Source organism: Pipistrellus kuhlii, unplaced genomic scaffold (genome assembly GCF_014108245.1).
Source record: "Pipistrellus kuhlii isolate mPipKuh1 unplaced genomic scaffold, mPipKuh1.p scaffold_m20_p_5, whole genome shotgun sequence".
Taxonomy (NCBI): Eukaryota; Metazoa; Chordata; class Mammalia; order Chiroptera; family Vespertilionidae; genus Pipistrellus; species Pipistrellus kuhlii.
Window position 1 is genome coordinate 59,843,332 of NW_023425551.1, and position 18,944 is coordinate 59,862,275.

General features: G+C 33.9%; 1 protein-coding gene across 1 annotated transcript in view; it reads left to right on the plus strand.

Annotated features, from left to right (window-relative positions):
- EYS (eyes shut homolog) overlaps positions 1–18,944 on the plus strand; it is a 1,188,193-nt gene that overhangs the window by 421,980 nt on the left and 747,269 nt on the right. The window contains 2 exon segments of the mRNA XM_036415133.1: positions 556–635; positions 8,299–8,461. Coding sequence (XP_036271026.1) covers positions 556–635; positions 8,299–8,461 — 243 coding nt within the window.

An 18,944-nucleotide genomic window follows, 5' to 3' on the forward strand; every position in this document is an offset into this window, starting at 1 on the left:
TGTATAATAATGCTTCTGCTCATTGATAGCAATTTAGTTTATGCAAATCCAGAATAGGGGCATTTCTAGGAGATGCAAGTGACAAAGAAGAATGTCTTTCAGAAGCACCAAGTTGCCTTTGTAGCACTATTATTACTTGTTTTTCCCTAGTCCTGCCACTGACTTTGTACAAAGGGAAGGCAGGAAGAAGATGGATAGCTCATTGCAATAGAGTTCAGCCATAGCTGCCTCCAGTTTCCTGTATTAGCCCTACATGTACCATAGATCTTCTAGAACTCTTCTTTCTTTTCATTGCCATGGGGAAGATGGCAAAAATGAACATTGATTTGTTCTTTCAACCCAGTCACCTTGGGATAAGAAACCGGAATAGACTGCCTTCTGTTCATGGGAGTGTGTGTGTGTATTTGTGTGTGTGTGTGTGTGTGTGTGTGTGTGTGTGTGTGTGTTTGGGTTTCGATTTTAAACTGAACTGGAAAAGAGCAATTCTAAATATTTAAACTCTGTTGAATTTATGCTTTAATGTCTTATTTACTTAAAAATGCAATTGTGTTTCAGATGCACAGATGTCACTAATGAATATCAATGCTCCTGCAATACAGAATGGACTAGCCCAAGATCTGAGATCAATATTAATGTAAGTTGAATAATTTCAATTAAATCTAAAGTAATTCAAAAGAACAATCAAACCACTTGCTGTAGATTTCAGAGTTATTTCTTCAATTATTAATGATTTAACTACACAGTTCCTCACCATTTCTTTATGGAATTTTTCAGCTGCTTCAAACAAACATCACAGCCTCTTTCTGCCTTTTCCCCTCTGTCTCTTGCTATCTTAAACTTCTGAAATCTGGAGCCTTTATTAAACTAAATTCTGGATATGGTCATTGAACAATGTACCTTAGAAGGTTTATAATTTGTAACATGCCTACCTCTCTCTACTCTTAGAATACACAGGTGTCTGTGGATGTGTAGGGATGAGAGAAGATTCAATGACCCAGATAACACACACACACACACAAAATAAATACATACATACATACATACATACATACATACATACATACTAGATAGATATGCCCAGATGTGTGTGCATGTAGCAATCCTCAACATCTGTAGTACTCTCAGGATCTTTCTTCCAGTATTCAGGAGTCCACTTTGATCTAATGGACATATGGTATTTTATGTGGAATGCCTAATCTGTTGGAAAATGTTGGTTGCCTGAAGTTTATGACTATTCCTGGGACATGAGACTCTCATAAGCCTTTCCGGATAATGGTAAGTTCTTCCGAATCCTTCCTGCTAACAGAGACATGGTAAAGGAAGGAAGCATAGGGACTAAAGAAGCCTTCAGCATAGTGAGACTGTGAATATTTTATTTAAATCCTTTCTGTTCCTCTCTCCTACCCTAGTAAAATACAGTTTATACATCATAGGGTCATAGTACGGTTATGTACATAAGAGGTGACATATACTCAGTAAATGATCCTTTGGAGAGAGTGATGGGGTACTTAAATGCATTAAGGGGGAAGATGATTGACCTCTATTTTCCTACTTACCTTCTGTGTGTTCTTGAACAAAATCATGTTTTAGCTATTCAGTGAGTGTCATCATAACCACTATTCTTAGATTGTTGTAGGAATTAAATTAGATAATACATGTAAGTCAATTAGTGCATTTTCTGACATACATTATATTTTAAAAGTTATTCATTGATATTATTTTGACTTTATTCTAGATAATGAAAACCATACATAACTTTGAAAAGGACAAGTTAGTTACTAAATTTCCTGGTATATGAGGCATATATCTTGTTTGTGTGGTTGCATATATTGCCTGCAGTAATCTCTAAAAATTGTCTCTTGCTAGTATAAATGTGGCATTCTTCTGAATGAAATAAATAAATAAATAAATATGTGATTATATAAGTGAATTTGTATATATTAGTATTTACATGCATTGCTATAAGAAGAATTGTTAAAATCGTTTATATTTATTTCTAATATTTTTACATAGAAATGTACTTTAGTGACTTATTTTCCAGAGAAAAACAAGTTTAATGAGGAATATGATCTTTAAGACATTTTTATGCATAAACACATGTAAATAAAATATCACAATTAAAACAGGGTAATAACATATCATGTTATATAGTGCAATTTTTCATGTAATTATATATTTACTGGTAGATACTTTTCCATATCAATAAATACTTTATGAATTTCAAAGTATTTATTAAGATATATAAAATTTCACTGAAGATGCTACCTTACTTATTCTTAAAATTCACAAATAGTAGAAAAGACATTCTGGCCAATTCATGGTGAACTCTCTCTATTTCGTTGCTTCATTTTGGGCAATTTTTCAATTAATGGGCAAAGGGCTATGAATCATCAGAGAAGCAGAGAGGACATGACTGAGTCCTTGATGCCACTGCTTTGTTTTATGCTGCCTTTTATTGGCCCTTTGGCCAGCGGTTTTAACTCTTACTACATCTTCCATGGAATTGGAATCATTCCTTGACAGATGGCAGTCAGATTGGACAATCTTCACCCATTTTATTTCAAACACAAGGCCTCTTAAAGTCTCACTATTTCACCTCCCTTAATCTGTTTAGAGTTGTAAGCAAAATACTATAGACGGGGTGGCTTAAACAACAGATATTTATTTATCACAGTTTTGGAGGCTGGGAAAACCAATTGCTTTAACTATTATATTGTAGGCACTTTTCCATTATAATTGAGTCCTAACCCATTGTTTTTAATAGCTAAAAAGGATTCCAAATAAGTGTTGAAATTTTGTATTTATTTACTGATAAAATGAGCATACCAGTTTTCCTGTATCCTATTAAGTGAATACATACTTTTTACAAGTGTTGACCAATTTGATGAGGAAAATTTATCACTTCATTAATTTACATTTTCCTAGATTTAGCACCTTTCCATATAGTTATTTGTCATTTGTAGATCTTTGTGCTTTGTGTAGCCATAGCCTTTGATTAATAGAATTTTCTTTGGGCTTGCTTGTCTTTTTCTTTTTGGTCGGTATATAATATTTACAATTATAAATAAAATCCACTAGATTCTGCAAAATTGCAAATCGTCTCTAAAGCTTTATAAAACTAATATTCTATGAAATTTTTATATTTTCATTTAACTTTTTTAATGACTAGGTTTGCATCTCTTTTTAGAAAGTGCTTTTATATAGCAATATTTAAATAAAATTCTTGTTGTTTCCATCTACAATAATTTTGGCATTGATAAGACTTTTAATACCTTAACTTAACATAAATATATTGTTAGGATGAAAGAAATCAGTGATTTTCCCAAGAACTATTATCTAAATTTCACCTAAAATTCCTCTACAGATTTGAAATGCTTATATTTTATGCACTAAGTTTTCTAAATATAGTGTTAGAGATAACTATTCTGTTTCCCTACCTTTTAAAATCTCATTTTGCCAGCTATATTAATTCAACTAAAGGCCTGATGTACATGCACGATTCTGCCTGCTGTCAGGGGCCTCCCTTCTTTCCGTGCTGCCTCCTGTGGGTCATCGCATGTCATAGTGATTGATCAAATTCCCAGTCTCCCAGTTGAACTCCCGAGGGGACAATTTCCATATTAGGATTTTACATATATAGGTGATATTTTATTTTAATCATCCTTTTTGTACTAATACATTAAGGGCACGCTAAAGGTACTTATGATTATTTAGTCTGCAAATATTAAATATTTAATATCTATGGGAAACCACAGTATAAGAATTTTCAGACATAACTTCTTACAATCAGTTGGAGATATAGATATGTTTCTTACTTAGCTGACCTATTTATTATAGCTCTCTCTATGTTGCAATGCACAGACAACAACCTCTAAAAGGCATTATGAATTAATGTCCAAGTCTGTCTTTCCAGGCTAAAGAGTCAAGAGCAATGGACAAACTTGGGGGCAGTGCTGATTGAAAAAAACACACACAAAAAAAACCACTCAGGTCAACAATGAAACAGGTGGTCAGATCTAAAGCTCCTTGAAGAGTGAAAAAAAAAAGTTTATGCTAGGGCTGGAGGGAGAAAAATACAAACAAACTCTTTTTTTTTTTCTTTTGTCAATCTGATAATTTGAAGAAAATTTTAAAAATTAGAATCAATGCTAGAGAAAAACAAATTCATGATCAGATATAAAATGGATGCAGTGGTTTTTCAAAATGCAACGAACTCAATTCTGTACAGACACACACACATACACAGATGGAAGAAAAGAGAGAAGAGTGATATACATAGCAAACATTTCCCTTTATTTTGTTGAGACTACGGATAACTGCCACAATAGAGGTGATACATTACTTTGAGTACTATATCAAATTATAAATATATAATAAAAGTAATAAAATAAAATAATGAAAACAGAATAGAAGAAATCAAGAATTCTAGGATGAAGGAAAACTACGAATTTATCACCAGCATATCTAATCTAAAGAACTAAAGAAGTTATCTAAACAGAAAGAAAAGGATTAAAGAAAAAAAAATGTGTGTGTGCTTGTATTTGTATATTTCCTCAAATGTGAGCTGACATTTATGAGTCTTCTTATATAATAAGGTTATTCACCTTTTGTCTGTCATATACATTATATACACTTTCATAATATACACTTTGATTAATAGAATTTTATTAATTCTATTCCTTTGTTAATTTTTAATCAATATATAGTGCATATTGACATTCAGAAGGTTAATGTATCCACATTTACTGAGATTTCCTCTCAAGGTTCTGTGGCTTCTGACAAGTGTAAAAGGGGTTTAGTAAAAAAGTTATTCCAGCCCTGGCCTGTTGTAGCTCAGTTGTTTGAGATAGTCCCATGCACCAATAGGTTGCTGGTTCAATTTCCTGTTATGACACATGCCTGAGATATGAGTTTGACTCCTAGTAAGGGGTGTGCAGGAGGCAACCAACTGGTGTTTCTCTTTCTCTCTTCCTCTCCCTTACTCTTTCTCTAAAACCAATAAAAGCGTTTTCTAACATTACTTAGTATTTTTCTCACTGTCTTTTAATTTGCAATAAATGATGCATTCATAAGTATGCTTTTCAGGATAAGGTTTGAGTTGGAATCCTCCAGCAAATGGTTAACTGTTTTCCCACAAGTCATTCATTGTACAAAATCTTTCTTTCAATTGAAAACAAGTATTTAAAATAAAGAAGAACTCATAAACGGGGATATTTATTATACATGCAGAGTACCTTGGTTTTCTACTTAATCTACCATTGCACATTATTCTACATTAATATATATATTTATCTTTATTCTTATTAATATTACATGGCTTGGAGGTACCATATTTATTTAGTCAGTATCTTCTTTAGGAGAATTTGAGATATTTTAAATGTATTGCTCTTAAAAATTATTTATGTACCTTAGGTGCAGAAAATAGAATTAAACACTGGTTCATATTAGGAAATATTTATTAATACTCTCTTGCTCATTTGTGTGTGTGTGTGTGTGTGTGTGTGTGTGTGTCCGTCCGTCCTTTTGGCCTCATAGCCTATTCCTTTCACACATACTTCTGTGTTTATTAGAAATATTTTCTTACATCTTCTTCTTGATATTTTTCTCTATTTCTTTATTAGTTCTAGTCTATAAATCTTGAAACTCTATGTTAGGGGCAGATGTCTTTCACTATTCTTTCAAGAGCAAGGTCAAATCTAAATGAGAAGAGCAAAACAAGTGGGGTCAAGGCTTCTCTTAAATACTCACACCACTCATGTCCTTTACAAAGCTACAGATTCCTTACAAAGTATTCTCCATCTTTCAGGTTGCTTGTCCATGTTTGACAGCTCATTTTGCCTAAAGTACAAACATGACCCCTTCTAACCTGCTCCTGTCCCTCACCTAAGGCTTCACCACTCTATTGTCTGTGTCCATGGGTCATGCACATATGCATACAAGTTCTTTGGTTGAACTCATACTCTGCTTTCCAAGATCTTATTTGAAGAAAGTATCCCACTATTTTAAAAACAGAAATGCTAAAAGGAAAGATGCTACGAGAAAAAAATGTTTTATGATAAAGACAATGTCAGATAATACATTTCTACACATCTGGGAGGTATAGAGATCACAGGACAAATTTTTGGAATTAAACTATACACCTCAGAGAGAACACAACTGACGTAGAGATAACTGGCATGTTTACTAGGCAATCTGGTGGTTTGCTCTGGCTAAGCAGTCCACAGTGAATGTGTCACTGCTCTGGTGCTCTTGTGCTCCTGTAAATTTCCCGGCACAGCAATTTGAATGCAAGTTGAGTAATTGTAGCATTGGGGTCTTGCTTAATTGTCTAGATTGCCATGGTCCACAACATTATTCCATGAATGCACCAGCTTTTTATTTCTTTAATTTCTGGCATTGAATTAGTGAATTCTTCTTGGGAAGCATTTTATTTTATTAAATAGAGTATAGCAAGATAATATAAATGATTATGAACAAAAGGAAAGGCATCCCTCTTAATTTTTGAACCAGAAAAGATCAAGAACTTTAAGTGACACTTTGATTTTTGTAAAGAAATTGTTTTTGTATTTTCCATTAAGCCTTCTAATTAATTTAGTAAAAGGTTCTTTTAAACCCCAGAGATGGAACTTTTGGCAGTCTAAAAATGATTTATTTCTGCCCAAGGGAAATATAATTCAATTAGTTTATGTAATTCTTTCTAATCGCTCATTCTGTGTACTAGCCATAGGGATAACAGAGAACCGTGTTGTTCAGGCCATTCTCTGTGGAATTCTGCATTTTCATTCCATAGAAATAACTGCAGTACCTGCACATAGTCTACTAAGTGCCCTTGGGAATACTTAAGGAGTTCACATTTTTAGTAATGGTAGAACAAATGTCAGAATGGCGTTAATTTATTTTTAAAATGTATTTAACTCTATCACTTGGGTGAGCATAAAAGATCACCATCTTGGTTTCAAGCATGACTTACGTTTTATACTTAAGGGCACAATCCATTGAAAATGATAGTAATTTAAACTGGTGATTTTGACAAATATTTAATTTTCCATTTGATGCATGATATGAAGACAAAAATAAGTAAGTGAGACTGTATCAAAATAAGAAGCTTCTGCACAGCAAAGGAAATCATCAACAAAATGTAAAGGCTCTGAACTAAGAGAAAACATTTGCATACCATCTATCTGATAAAGGGTTAATATTGAAAACATATAAGAAACTCATGAAACGTGATGGCAAATAAATAAATAAATAAATAAATAAATAAATAAATAAATAAAACGCACACAGATAATCCAATTTAAAAATGGGCAAAGGACTTGAATAAGTTATTCAAAGAAGACATACAAATGGAAACAAGTACATTAAAAGGTGCTCAATATGATTAATCATCAGGGAAAGGCAGATCAAACCCAAACCACAATGAAATAAGTTCACAGTTAGGATGTCTATTATAAAAAAATACAAGAGATAACAAATGCTAGCAAGGACATGGTGGCAAGGGAACCCCTAAATGCTATTGGTAGGAAAGTAAACTGGTACAGCGACTATTAAAACAGTATAGATGTTCCTCACTGCTGGAAATTAAAAAAAAAATGTAATTATCATGTGATCACAACTGCATTTCTAGGTATATTTCCAAATAAAATGAAACCATTATCTCAAATATCTGTAGTCCCATGTTTACTGTAGCACTATTCACAAAAACCAAGGTATGGAAATAACTCAAGTCTCTATTGACAGATGATTGCATAAGGAAAATGTAGTATCTATATATATAATAAAATATTGTCTTTTTAAAAGAAAGCAATCCTGACATTTATGACAATATTTATAAACCTGGAGAGCATTATGCTAAGTAAAATAAGCCAGACTGAAAGTCAAGTACATACTGTCTGGTCTCACTAGTTTTTGGAATATTAAAGAAAAATAAAAGTTAAACTCATAAAATAGAAATAGAATTAAGATTTCCAGGCACTGTGGGTGGGAAAATAAGAAAAGGCTGATAAATGGCACCAACTTTCATTTATAAAATGATTATATTAATAACATAAAATGGTACATGATTATATAAAATTTATGTAATTTCCCTCAAAATTAAACAATAAAACATTTGATAGAATATTTCTGCTGATCAAGTTAAATACCTCTTATTGCTAGAAACATATTTTAGTGACTAGAGAAAAGGAATAGCAGATACACCTGCATATGCTTTTTAATGTTCAATCTCAATTAAATTTTAATGACATTATTAGTCTGACCACTGATAATCAAATATTACTCTCTATTTCTTCATTTACAACTGCACATAAACCCCTTGTATGAATCAGAAGTCAGACCATGGCTTTACTTGCATTTGCCCAAGTTGCTATGTGGGTGCAAATTGTGAGATAAGTATTGATAGTTCTGCTGAGCGTGAACTGAATATGGACCTCTGTGTTAATGGACATACATTTTACTGCAGGTCAGTGTTTGTTTATTCACAATTAACTAAATACATATTTAGCAAAACTTAAAAATAATCCCTCTGGTAATACACTGGAAATATACTAAGTCTAAAAATAAATTTTTGTCTTAATGTAATCACAATTTGAAATTAAAAATTCTAAAAAAAACATTGCTTATATATTTTTCAAATATCATATATTCATAATGTATGACTTTTGAATTTAATCATCGCTAATTTTATAACTAGTAGTCCTGTGCATGAATCCATGCACCAGTAGCTCTCTGGAGGGCTTGGCACCTTCATGTCCACTGCTCAGAGGCTCTCTGCAGCCCAGAGGCCCATCCACAGCTGGCCACAGAATGCATGCCTGGGCAACCACCAAATGGTTCAGACCCGGGTCTGGCCAGAGGCGCCTCCATGGTTGGGAAATGCAAATGACTTCCCTCCCTGTTCCCAAGAACTCCGATTAAGGGCTTCCTTCCTCTTTCTGAGCCAGCTTTCACCCATCTGCCTCTGCCACCAGCCCCTCCTGTCACACTATCCTCCACCCCCTCCAACCTCTGACCGCCCAGACCTGACCTTGCCTAGGAATTGGGGACCACTTGACCCTGCTCAGTTCAATGGTTCCTTCTCTTCTTATGCAAGCATTCTGCACCCTGGCCTGGCCAGAGACCCATCAGAGGCTGGGCACGGAGTATTTGCTTCATCACTGCAATGATGAAGCAAGCATTCTGCCAGGCCACTCATGCTGCCTGCTCTCAAAGGCCCCCTTCCGCGCCCCCCCCCCACCCCTGGACTGGGGGAATCTGGTGGGGCTGAGAGGACTGGGCACTGCCATCTTGTGGCTATCGGCACCATCATCTTTGGGATGGAGTGATGGTTAATTTGCATATTACCCTTTTATTATGTAGGATTATTTCATATCTCCTTTCCTTTCCAAAATTGGATTTTGAATCATTTAGCACATGCAGACTATTTATTATTATGATACAGTTATTATTCTTTGCTATATAGTGCCTAATGTTCCATTTCATTTGTAAAATGTGTGTGTGTGTGTGTGTGTGTGTGTGATTCATTCTTGTATTTTGTATTTTTAAACATGAATTTTCTTATTTTACTCTGGTGGTCTGATAAAGTAAACATGTTTCTAATTTCAATAGTAATTACATAAAATAAAATTATAAAAATGATCACTTGACCACAGCAAGGGTCCTCCAGTTAATCAGTGCCTGGATTAAGTCATCAGTAGTAAATTAAACAATTATTTGCTGTAGATACGATGTTATAAATCAATATTTTATTCATGAAAAGCCACTAAGTTCAAGAAATTAAAACAAAATAGAGATAAGTGAACCTAAAACTAGACAGTATTTGTTCAATCAAGTACCAAAAAGCTGCTCTGTAGAATGTTATTTTAGAGGTTGTTATCCACAGGGAAGTTACAGTGACCTTTCTTAAAGCATGAAGTCAATGGAACTCAAAGATGCCTGCTTCTTTTCCTGGAATCTCTCCCAGGGACAAGCACAGGCATTCATTACTGCTACAGGGTTATTCAAGCGTCATTTAAATAAGAGTCATCTGTCTTCAAAATTTTCACTGCTAATTCAGTGTTCCCAAAAGACCCTGAGAGTCTCTGAATGGTGAATGCCTTGGGAGGGAGGTTCAGTATCTAGGTGATTTTCAGAGTGACTGTGAAGAGCCATCAGAATCAGCGTCAATTTAACATAGTCCACAGACAGTTTATTTACAAAAAGAAAACAACCTCATTTAATAGCAGGAAAGATGTGCAGGTAAAATCATCAGATTTTTGTGGAGATCAAGGATTAATCTGTGATATATTTACTTAAACCATAATAAAATAATTGTTTTCTTTGTTGACAAAATTATATCAAAACTATTGTTTTGATCAATATTTTGCATTAACATTTTTAAAGTTTAAATTCTTTACTGTTTAAAGTATTACATACGTATCCTTTTCCTCTCATTGACCACTCCCCAGCCACCCCTATGCCCCAGCACATTAGCTCACCTCCTTCCCCCATCTGTGTCCACTGGTTATGCTCATATGCATGCGTACAAATCCCTCTCCCCGCACCCCACCTTCCCTCCTAGAGTGGGCGGTCTGCTCAATGCTTCTATGACTCTGGTTCTATTTGTGTTCATCAGTTGTTCCTTATATTCCACAAAGGAGTGAGATCATGTGATATTTATCTTTCTCTGACTCACATAATGCCCTCCAGTTCCATCCATGCTGGTGCAAATGGTGAAAGTTCCTTCTTTTTATATAGTGGTGTAGTATTCCATTGTGTAGATGTACCACAGTTTTCTAACCCACTCATCAGCTGATGGACACTTAGGCTGTTTCCAAATCTTTACTATTGTAAATTGTGCAGCTGTGAACACAGGGGTGCATATATCCTTTCTGATTGGTGTTTCTGTTTTCTTGGGTTACATTCCAAGAAGTTAGATTACTGGGTCAAATGAAGTTCCATTTTTAATCTTTTGAGGAAATGCCAAATTGTTTTCTACCGTGGCTGCACCAGTCTATATTGTCACCAATAGCGCAAGAGGGTTTCTTTTTCTCTGCGTCCTCACCAGCACTTGTCCTTTGTTGATTTGTTGATGATAGCCTTTCTGACAGGTGTGAGATGGTACCTCATTGTTTCAATTTGCATCTCTCAGATGATTAGTAACTTTGAGCATGTTTTCATATGTCTCATGGCCTTCTGTATGTCCTCTTTCAAAAAGCGTCTATTTAGATCCTTTTTTATTGCATTGTTTATCTTCATTTTGTTACAGTGTATGAGTTCCCTATAAATTTTGGAGATTTAAACCCTTATTGGAAATAACATTGGCAAATATGTTCTCCCATTCAAATGGGCTTTATTATTGTTTTGTTGATGGTTTCTTTTCCTATGCAGAAGATTTATTTTTTGATGTAGTCCCATTTGTTTATTTATCCTTTAGTTTCCATTGTCCTAGGAGCTGTATCAGTAAAGATAGCACTATGATATCTGTCTGATACAATATTTTGCTGACTATGGCCTCTTCTATGATTTTAATGGTTTCCCGCCTTACATTTAAGTCCTTTATCTACATTGAGTTTATTTTTCTGTATGGTGTAAGTTGGTGGTCTAGTTTCATCTTTTTTGCATGTATCTGTCCAATTTTCCCAACACCCTTTATTGAAGAGACTATCTTGACTCCATTGTATACTGTTGCCTCTTTTGTCAAATATTATTGGAGCATAATGGCTTGGTCAATCTCTGGGTTCACTGTTTTGTTCCATTGTTCTGTATGTTTGTTCTTGGTGCCAGCACCAGATAATTTTGAGAACAGTTGCTTTGATATCACAGTATACATTGATATCTGGTACTGTGATCATTCCAACTTTGTTCTTTCTCTTGATTGCTGCAGGTATTCGGGGTCTTTTTTTATTCCGGATGAATTTTTGAAGAGTTTTTCCTAGGTCTTTGATGTATGCAATTGGTATATTAATGGGGATTGCATTGAATCTATACATTGCTTTGGGTAGTATGAACATTTTAATGATGTTGATTCTTCCAATCCATGAATGGTATATTTTTTCATTTGTCTTCCTTTATTACTTTTTTTTCCCCAGCATCCTTTAATTTCCTGAGTATAGGTCCTTTACCTTTTTGGTTAAATTTATTCCTAGGTATCTTAATTTTTTGTTGTTGTAATTCTAAATGGGATTTTATTTATTTATTTATTTATTTATTTATTTATATTTATTTTATTATAATTCCTCTTTCTGTGAGTTCATTATTGCTGTATAAAAAACCCACAGATATCTGGGTGTTAATTTTGTATCCTGCTACATTACCAAATTTATTTATTAGTTCTAATAATTTTTAATGGAGTCTTTAGGATTTTTTATGTGCAATATTATGTCATCTGTGAATAATGACAATTTGACTTCTTTTCCAATTTGGATGTCTTTTATTTCTTCTTGTTGTCTGATTGCTATGGCTAGCACTTCCAGTACTATGTTGAACAAGAGTGGTGTTTTGTTTTGTTCCTGTTCTTAGGGGAAATGGTTTTAGTTTTTACCCATTGAATATGGCTGTAGTTTGCCATATAAGGCTTTCCCTCTATTGTGTTGAGGCATGATCCCTCTATTCCCACTTTGCTGAGAGTTTTTATCATGAAAAGGGTATTGGATTTTGTCAAATGCCTTTTCTGCATCAATTAATATGATTATGTCACTTTTGTCTCTCAGTTTGTTTATGTGATTTATCACATTTATTGATTTGGGAATATTGTACCAGCCTTATATTCCTGGAATAATTCCACTTGGTAATGGTGTATGATCTTTCTAATATAATGCTGTATCCAATTTGCTAAAATTTTGTTGAGGATTTTAGCATCAGTGTTCGAGGGTATTGGCCTGTAATTCTTTTAATTTGTGGTGTCTTTATCTGGTTTTGGGGTTAAGGTAATGCTGGATTAAAAGAAAGAGCTTAGAAGTATTCATTCCTCTTGAATTTTTTTTTGAATAGTCTGATAAGAATAGTTTTCACTCTTCTTTGATTGTTTGGTAAAACTCTCCTTTGAAGCCTTGTGGCCCAGGCTTTTGTTTGCTGGAAGCTTTTTGATGACTGCTTCAATTTCCTCCACAGTTATGAGCCTGTTGAGATTTTTTTTATTCTTCTTGATAGAGTTTTGTAAGATTTTTTATTTCTAGGAATATGTCCCTTTACTCTTGATGGGTTAGTTTGTTGGAGTAGAGTTGTTCATAGTATTTTTTTTTAACAATCTTTTTTTATTTCTGTAGGATCTGTTATTATTTTACCTTTTTCATTTCTGATTTTGTTTATTTGGGTTCTCTCTCTTTGCTTCTTGGTGAGCCTGGCTAGAGATTCATCAATCTTGTTTATTCTTTCAAGGAACCAGATCATATGCTTTACCATTTCATAGGTTGTCTTTTTGTTTTGTTGGTGGTTTCCTTGGCTATACAAAATCTTTTATGCTTGATGTAATCCAATTTGTTTATTTTTTCTTTTGTTTCCCTTGCCCAAGGAGATATATCAGACAAAACACTGCTAAGAGAAATATCAGACAGAGATTTTATTGCTTATGTGTTTTTTTTTGAAGAGTTTAATGGTTTTAAGTCTCACATTTAATACTTAATTCATTTTGAGCTTATTTTTATTTATGGTATAAGAAGGTGGTCTAAATTTTTGTTTGTTTATTTGCTTTTTGGGGGGGTACGAGGTTGCATATATTTGTCTAATTTCACCAGCACCGTTCATTACATAGACTGTCTTTATCCCATTGTATTTCTTTCCTTCTTTATCAAGTATTAATTGACCATATAAATGTGGTTTTATTTCTGGGATCTCTATTCTCCTCAATTGTTCTATATGTTTGTTTTTAGGCTAGTACCACAATATTTTGATTGCTATGGTCCTGTAATATAGTTTGAGATCAGGTCGCATGGTACTTCCAACTTTGTTCTTCTTTCTCAAGAATGCTGAGACTAGTTGGGGTCTTTTGTGGGCCCATATAAATTTTTTTGGAGTATTGGTTCTAGTTCTGAAAAATGTGCCATAGATATTGTGATAGGAATTACTGTTTCCCCAAAAATAAGACAGTGTCTTATATTAATTTTTGCTCCCAAAGATGTTCTAGGTCTTATTTTCAGGGGATGTCTTATTTTTCCATGAAGAAGAATACGGTACACATTTATTGTTAAATGAAAATAAAGGCACTTTATTACCTGTATATGGTATGGTAGTACGGTAGCTGTCAACACAAACCAGACAAACTGAATCCTACAGTATCAAGAATTTACTCATTTATTCAATGACAATCGTGTCATCATCTTCTGGAACATCATCATAACAATCCAATTCCTGAATTTCCTGGTGAATTTCTTGTGTCTTCATTTCTTTCAGAATCAGTGGACCAAATCTCTCAGGTTTAGCCTAGGGGGGCCTTATTTTGGGGGGAATGCCTTATATTTCACTCAGAAGGAAACCTGTAAGTATGTCTTATTTTCGGAGGATGTCCTATTTTCGGGGAAACATGGTACATTGAATCTATAGATTACTCTGGGTAGTATGGACATTTTAATGATATAACCATAATATAATTCATTACTGGAGAGGTAGAAGAACATTTCAAACACCTAATCTTATTTTTAGTAATTTATATGTTAGGCATTAAAAATGTTTGTGTGAGTTAATTCATATTGCCCAATGAAGAAATATCAGCCAGCTGGTGTTGCTCAGTGGTTGAACATGACCTATGAACCAGGAGGTCATGGTTTGATTCCTGGTCAGGGCACATCTTTGGGTTGAGGGCTCAATACCCAGTGTGGGGCTTGAGGCAGCTGATCAATGATTCTCTTTCATTATTGATGTTTCTGTCTCACTCCTTTTTTCTTCCTCTTTGAAACCAGTAAAGATATATTTAAAAAATAAATATCAAATAAACAATATGAATCGCTACAATAAACAAAAAAAATCATGATTGATAATTGAAGAGATTTTTCAAAGTCTGCCATTCACAGACTATATTTGTTAAATAAAATTAATGCAAATATTAGTTTGTTCAGAAGATAAAGTATCTTCTGATTGCATTTCTATTCTTAACTTAAATGGGTGTTTCTTATCAACTCATAGAATTTTGGGACCCAACTAGACTATAGAGATCGCCTCTACCTATCTAGTTTTCACACAGAGGAAGAAACAAAGGCCTAAAAAGGTTTGAACTCTGTAAACTGCCTGCAGAGTCATAATCAGTGTGAAACTCAATTCTAGAATCCAATTCATTGCTCTTTTATTTTCATTTGAGTACTTCCTATTTAAAATACAATAGAAATGTATAAATGTGGTAAAAATAGAAGAAACATATAGTAAAATATCATGACTGTTCTCTAGATGCAGTTAAGCATCTGTACTTTATATTCTGGTGCAAAGATTAAACACACTAATGACTTTGTTCAGTTTAATAATAGCTGCTTTCAGAAGTCTATCAGTATTATTAACCATGTGTAACAGTTTAATAGCATTTTAATGTGTGCAAGTTTTATTAAACCATAAAAACTATGTTGAAATTACACTAAAACCCAAATTAGAATCACACGGCAGAAGACCGACAGAGGACTACAGAAATAAATAAAAACATTTTAGACAACTTTTTTCCTCTGGCACCAATATAAATCATAAAGAATATAGCAAATAATTTATATAAAACAGTGGGCTGAGACACAAAGATAGTTGTTTTTGTTTTTTAATATGTAAAATCCTGTTCAGGCAAATTTTTTCTTGGTGGTCTCCGCCTGTTACTTGCAGAACACCTTTCCACCCTACAGTTTCAAATGCTCCTTTGCTCTGCTATCACCTTCCAGTTTCAACTCTCCTTGTTCATTGACTCCATGTTCCTGAAGTATTTCATTCTTGCCCTTCTCATTCATCTAAATTCATTACAGTTTCTGTCATGAACTAAGCAATAATTATTTAATAGTATTAGATGTGTTATGTTAAAAGACTGGAAAACTTAATGTTTGATTCCTCACATTCATTTCCTTCCTTTGCAAAAATTCAAAAAGTCGGTAATATTTAATGAATTTTTAATTATAGCATCTCAGCAGCTGTCATATATTGTTAAATGAAACATCTGAAAAGAATAAGCTGTACTGAATTCCCTTATATTTGAGAAAGGGTATATTCTATTTCTTTATATCTTTGGATAGAAAAATCAGAAATTAAGGCTAAGAGATTATAGGTTACAGTGTAAGGGTACTAATTCTACAGTAATCATTTACAGCAATCATAAATCAACTTTGCTGCAAATTATTGGCTTTATAACTTTGAACAACCACAGTTAAGTGACTTTTGATTGTTTAGATATTGTATTCCAAAAATAGAGATTGACTATATATATACTCTCACAATTTTTTTCTTCTAGCCTCTGTAAAATAAACCTGTCACCAAGAATTAAAAATAATACAATTATAAGAATTTATTTATTAAAAAAAATTCATTATTTTGTTTTATAAACTATTGCAAGGATTAACATAATAAGAAGGTCTCACCTTCCTTACTAAGTCTACTATCAGAACATCATATTTGCCATTTTAGTACATAGCTTCAGAAGATGAAGAGACTCAATTTAAAATATCAACCTATTTTGCTTGTTATATGTAAAGTGTTATGTTTAATAATTATGACATCATTTCAACTTAAATGTATATTTTTATTCATCAAATTTTGCTATATTAAAATGTACAAATATATGACCTTATTTATTTTCAATTTAATTTAATAATTATAAGGACTCCTTATGATGACCCTCTGAGTCATCACAATCTTTACAACTAATCATTAAATATTTTTTAATGTTTATGCTTTCAAATAATCATTGGAATTTCCAATTTCCTTGAAACGTTTGTTAAATTATAAATTTTATAATTACCCTACAAATTAGGTGAACCACTAATTTTTTAACATTTGATTATATATTTAATTGATAAATTAAACTACTCAAAAATATAATTTTACAAAGTAAACATTTTATTATTGTGTAGAATTTATGATTAAAGTTGAATCATATTAAAATTTGCATATTTCCAGATTTTGCATAACATTTGAAATTGAATTTAAACATAATGCTTTGCGTTTTCTTCTCTGTATAGCACTGTTATAATAAAAGCTATTCTTTATCATTAAATAAGCAAATAAGTAAAACTATATTATCAATGGTAAGATTTGTATTATAGTATTATAGTTTGTCTTTCAAAAAATGACCTGTCAAATATGATTAAGTCATTCACTTTTTAAAAGACATTCACTGGAGTAAAGATAGTCTATTCAATAAATGGCATTGGAAAAATTAAGCAGATACATGCAAAAAAAAAAAAAAAAGAAAGTAGATCACCTTTTTACACAAGAATAAACTCAAAATGAACTAAAGATTTGAATGTTAGACTGAAAACATAAAAACCCTAGAAAAAAAACATAGGCAGTAAAATCTTGGACATTTCTCATAGTAATCGTTTTTCTGATACATTGCCCCTGGCAAGGGAAACAAAAGAAAAAAGTAAACAAATGGGACTACAGCAAATTAAAAACTTTTTACACACCAAAGGAAACCATTAATAAAATAAAAAGACAGCCCACCAAATGGGAGACCATTATTCGCCAATACATCTGATAAGGGATTGATATCCAAAATTTATAAAGAACTTATAAAAAAAATCCAATTAAGAAATGGATAAAAGGCCTGAAGAAACACTTCTCCAAAGGGGACATACAGATTCCCAATAAACACACGAAATGATGCTCATTGTCACTAATCATCAGAGAGATGCAAATTAAAGCCAAAAATGAGAAATTACCTCACACCTGCCAGAATGGCTATCCTCAATAAATCTAGAAACAAGTTGGAGAGGTTGCTGGTGGGAATGCAGATTGGTGTAGCCACTGTGAAAAGCAGTATGGAGTTACCTCAAAAAGTTGAAAATGGAACTGCCTTATGACCCAGCAATTCCACTTATTGGAATACATGCAAAGAAACCATAAACACTAATTTGAAAAATATGGATGCACCCATATGTTCATTGCAACATTATTTACAATAGCCAAGATTTGGAAGTATCCTACATGCTCATCAGTAGATAAGCGGATAAAAAACAAACAAACAAAAACTGTGGTACATTTATACAATGAAATACTACTAAGCTGTAAATAAGAAGGAAATCTTACCTTTTGTGACAGCATGGTTGGATCTGGAGAGGATTATGCTAAGTGAAATAAACCAGGTAGAGAAAGGCAAGTACCATATGATTTCACTTTATCTGAAATCTAATAAACAAAACAAACTAGCAAGGTAAGAGACAGACTCATAGATACAGAGAACAGACTGGCAGCTGTCAGAGGGAAGGGACTTGAGGGCTGGGTTAGAAAGGTGAAGGATTAAGCAAAGAAAAATAAAGACTCATGGACAAAGACAACACTGTGGTGATTGCAACAGGGAAAGGGGTGGGTCCATGATGGTCATTATCTGCTGCAGACTATCCCTGATGTCTTGCTTCCCTCTGCATCCCTGGATCTTCCCCCACCCTCGCCACCCCCACTGGGAGGCTCAACAGGGCCCCCAGGCTCCCCACCCACCAACCTCAGCCCCCCCCCCCCCTCCTCCCGCCTGAAGAGGGTGGCCCCAGCAGCCACTCCTCCATAGTGGGGGGTAAGCCTGAGGTTCCCTTCCTGTTTTGTCCTCCCCCACCTGGTTACTTCCCCCCAAACTCACTGGGGCTGCTGCTCCCTGCCATTTAACCCCCACACTTGTCTCCATCTTCTGGCTCCCCCGGAGGGTTCAACCCAACTCTGAAGGGAGATCTGGGGTACTGGTTGTGCCTCCACAAGAGACCCCAATCTCCAGGGGCAGAGAAAATAGAGCCAGAGAGAGAGGAGGCCCAGGCAGGGATGTGTGTGAGCTAAAGGGAGGAGCCCTCCTTCCCTCCTTAAAG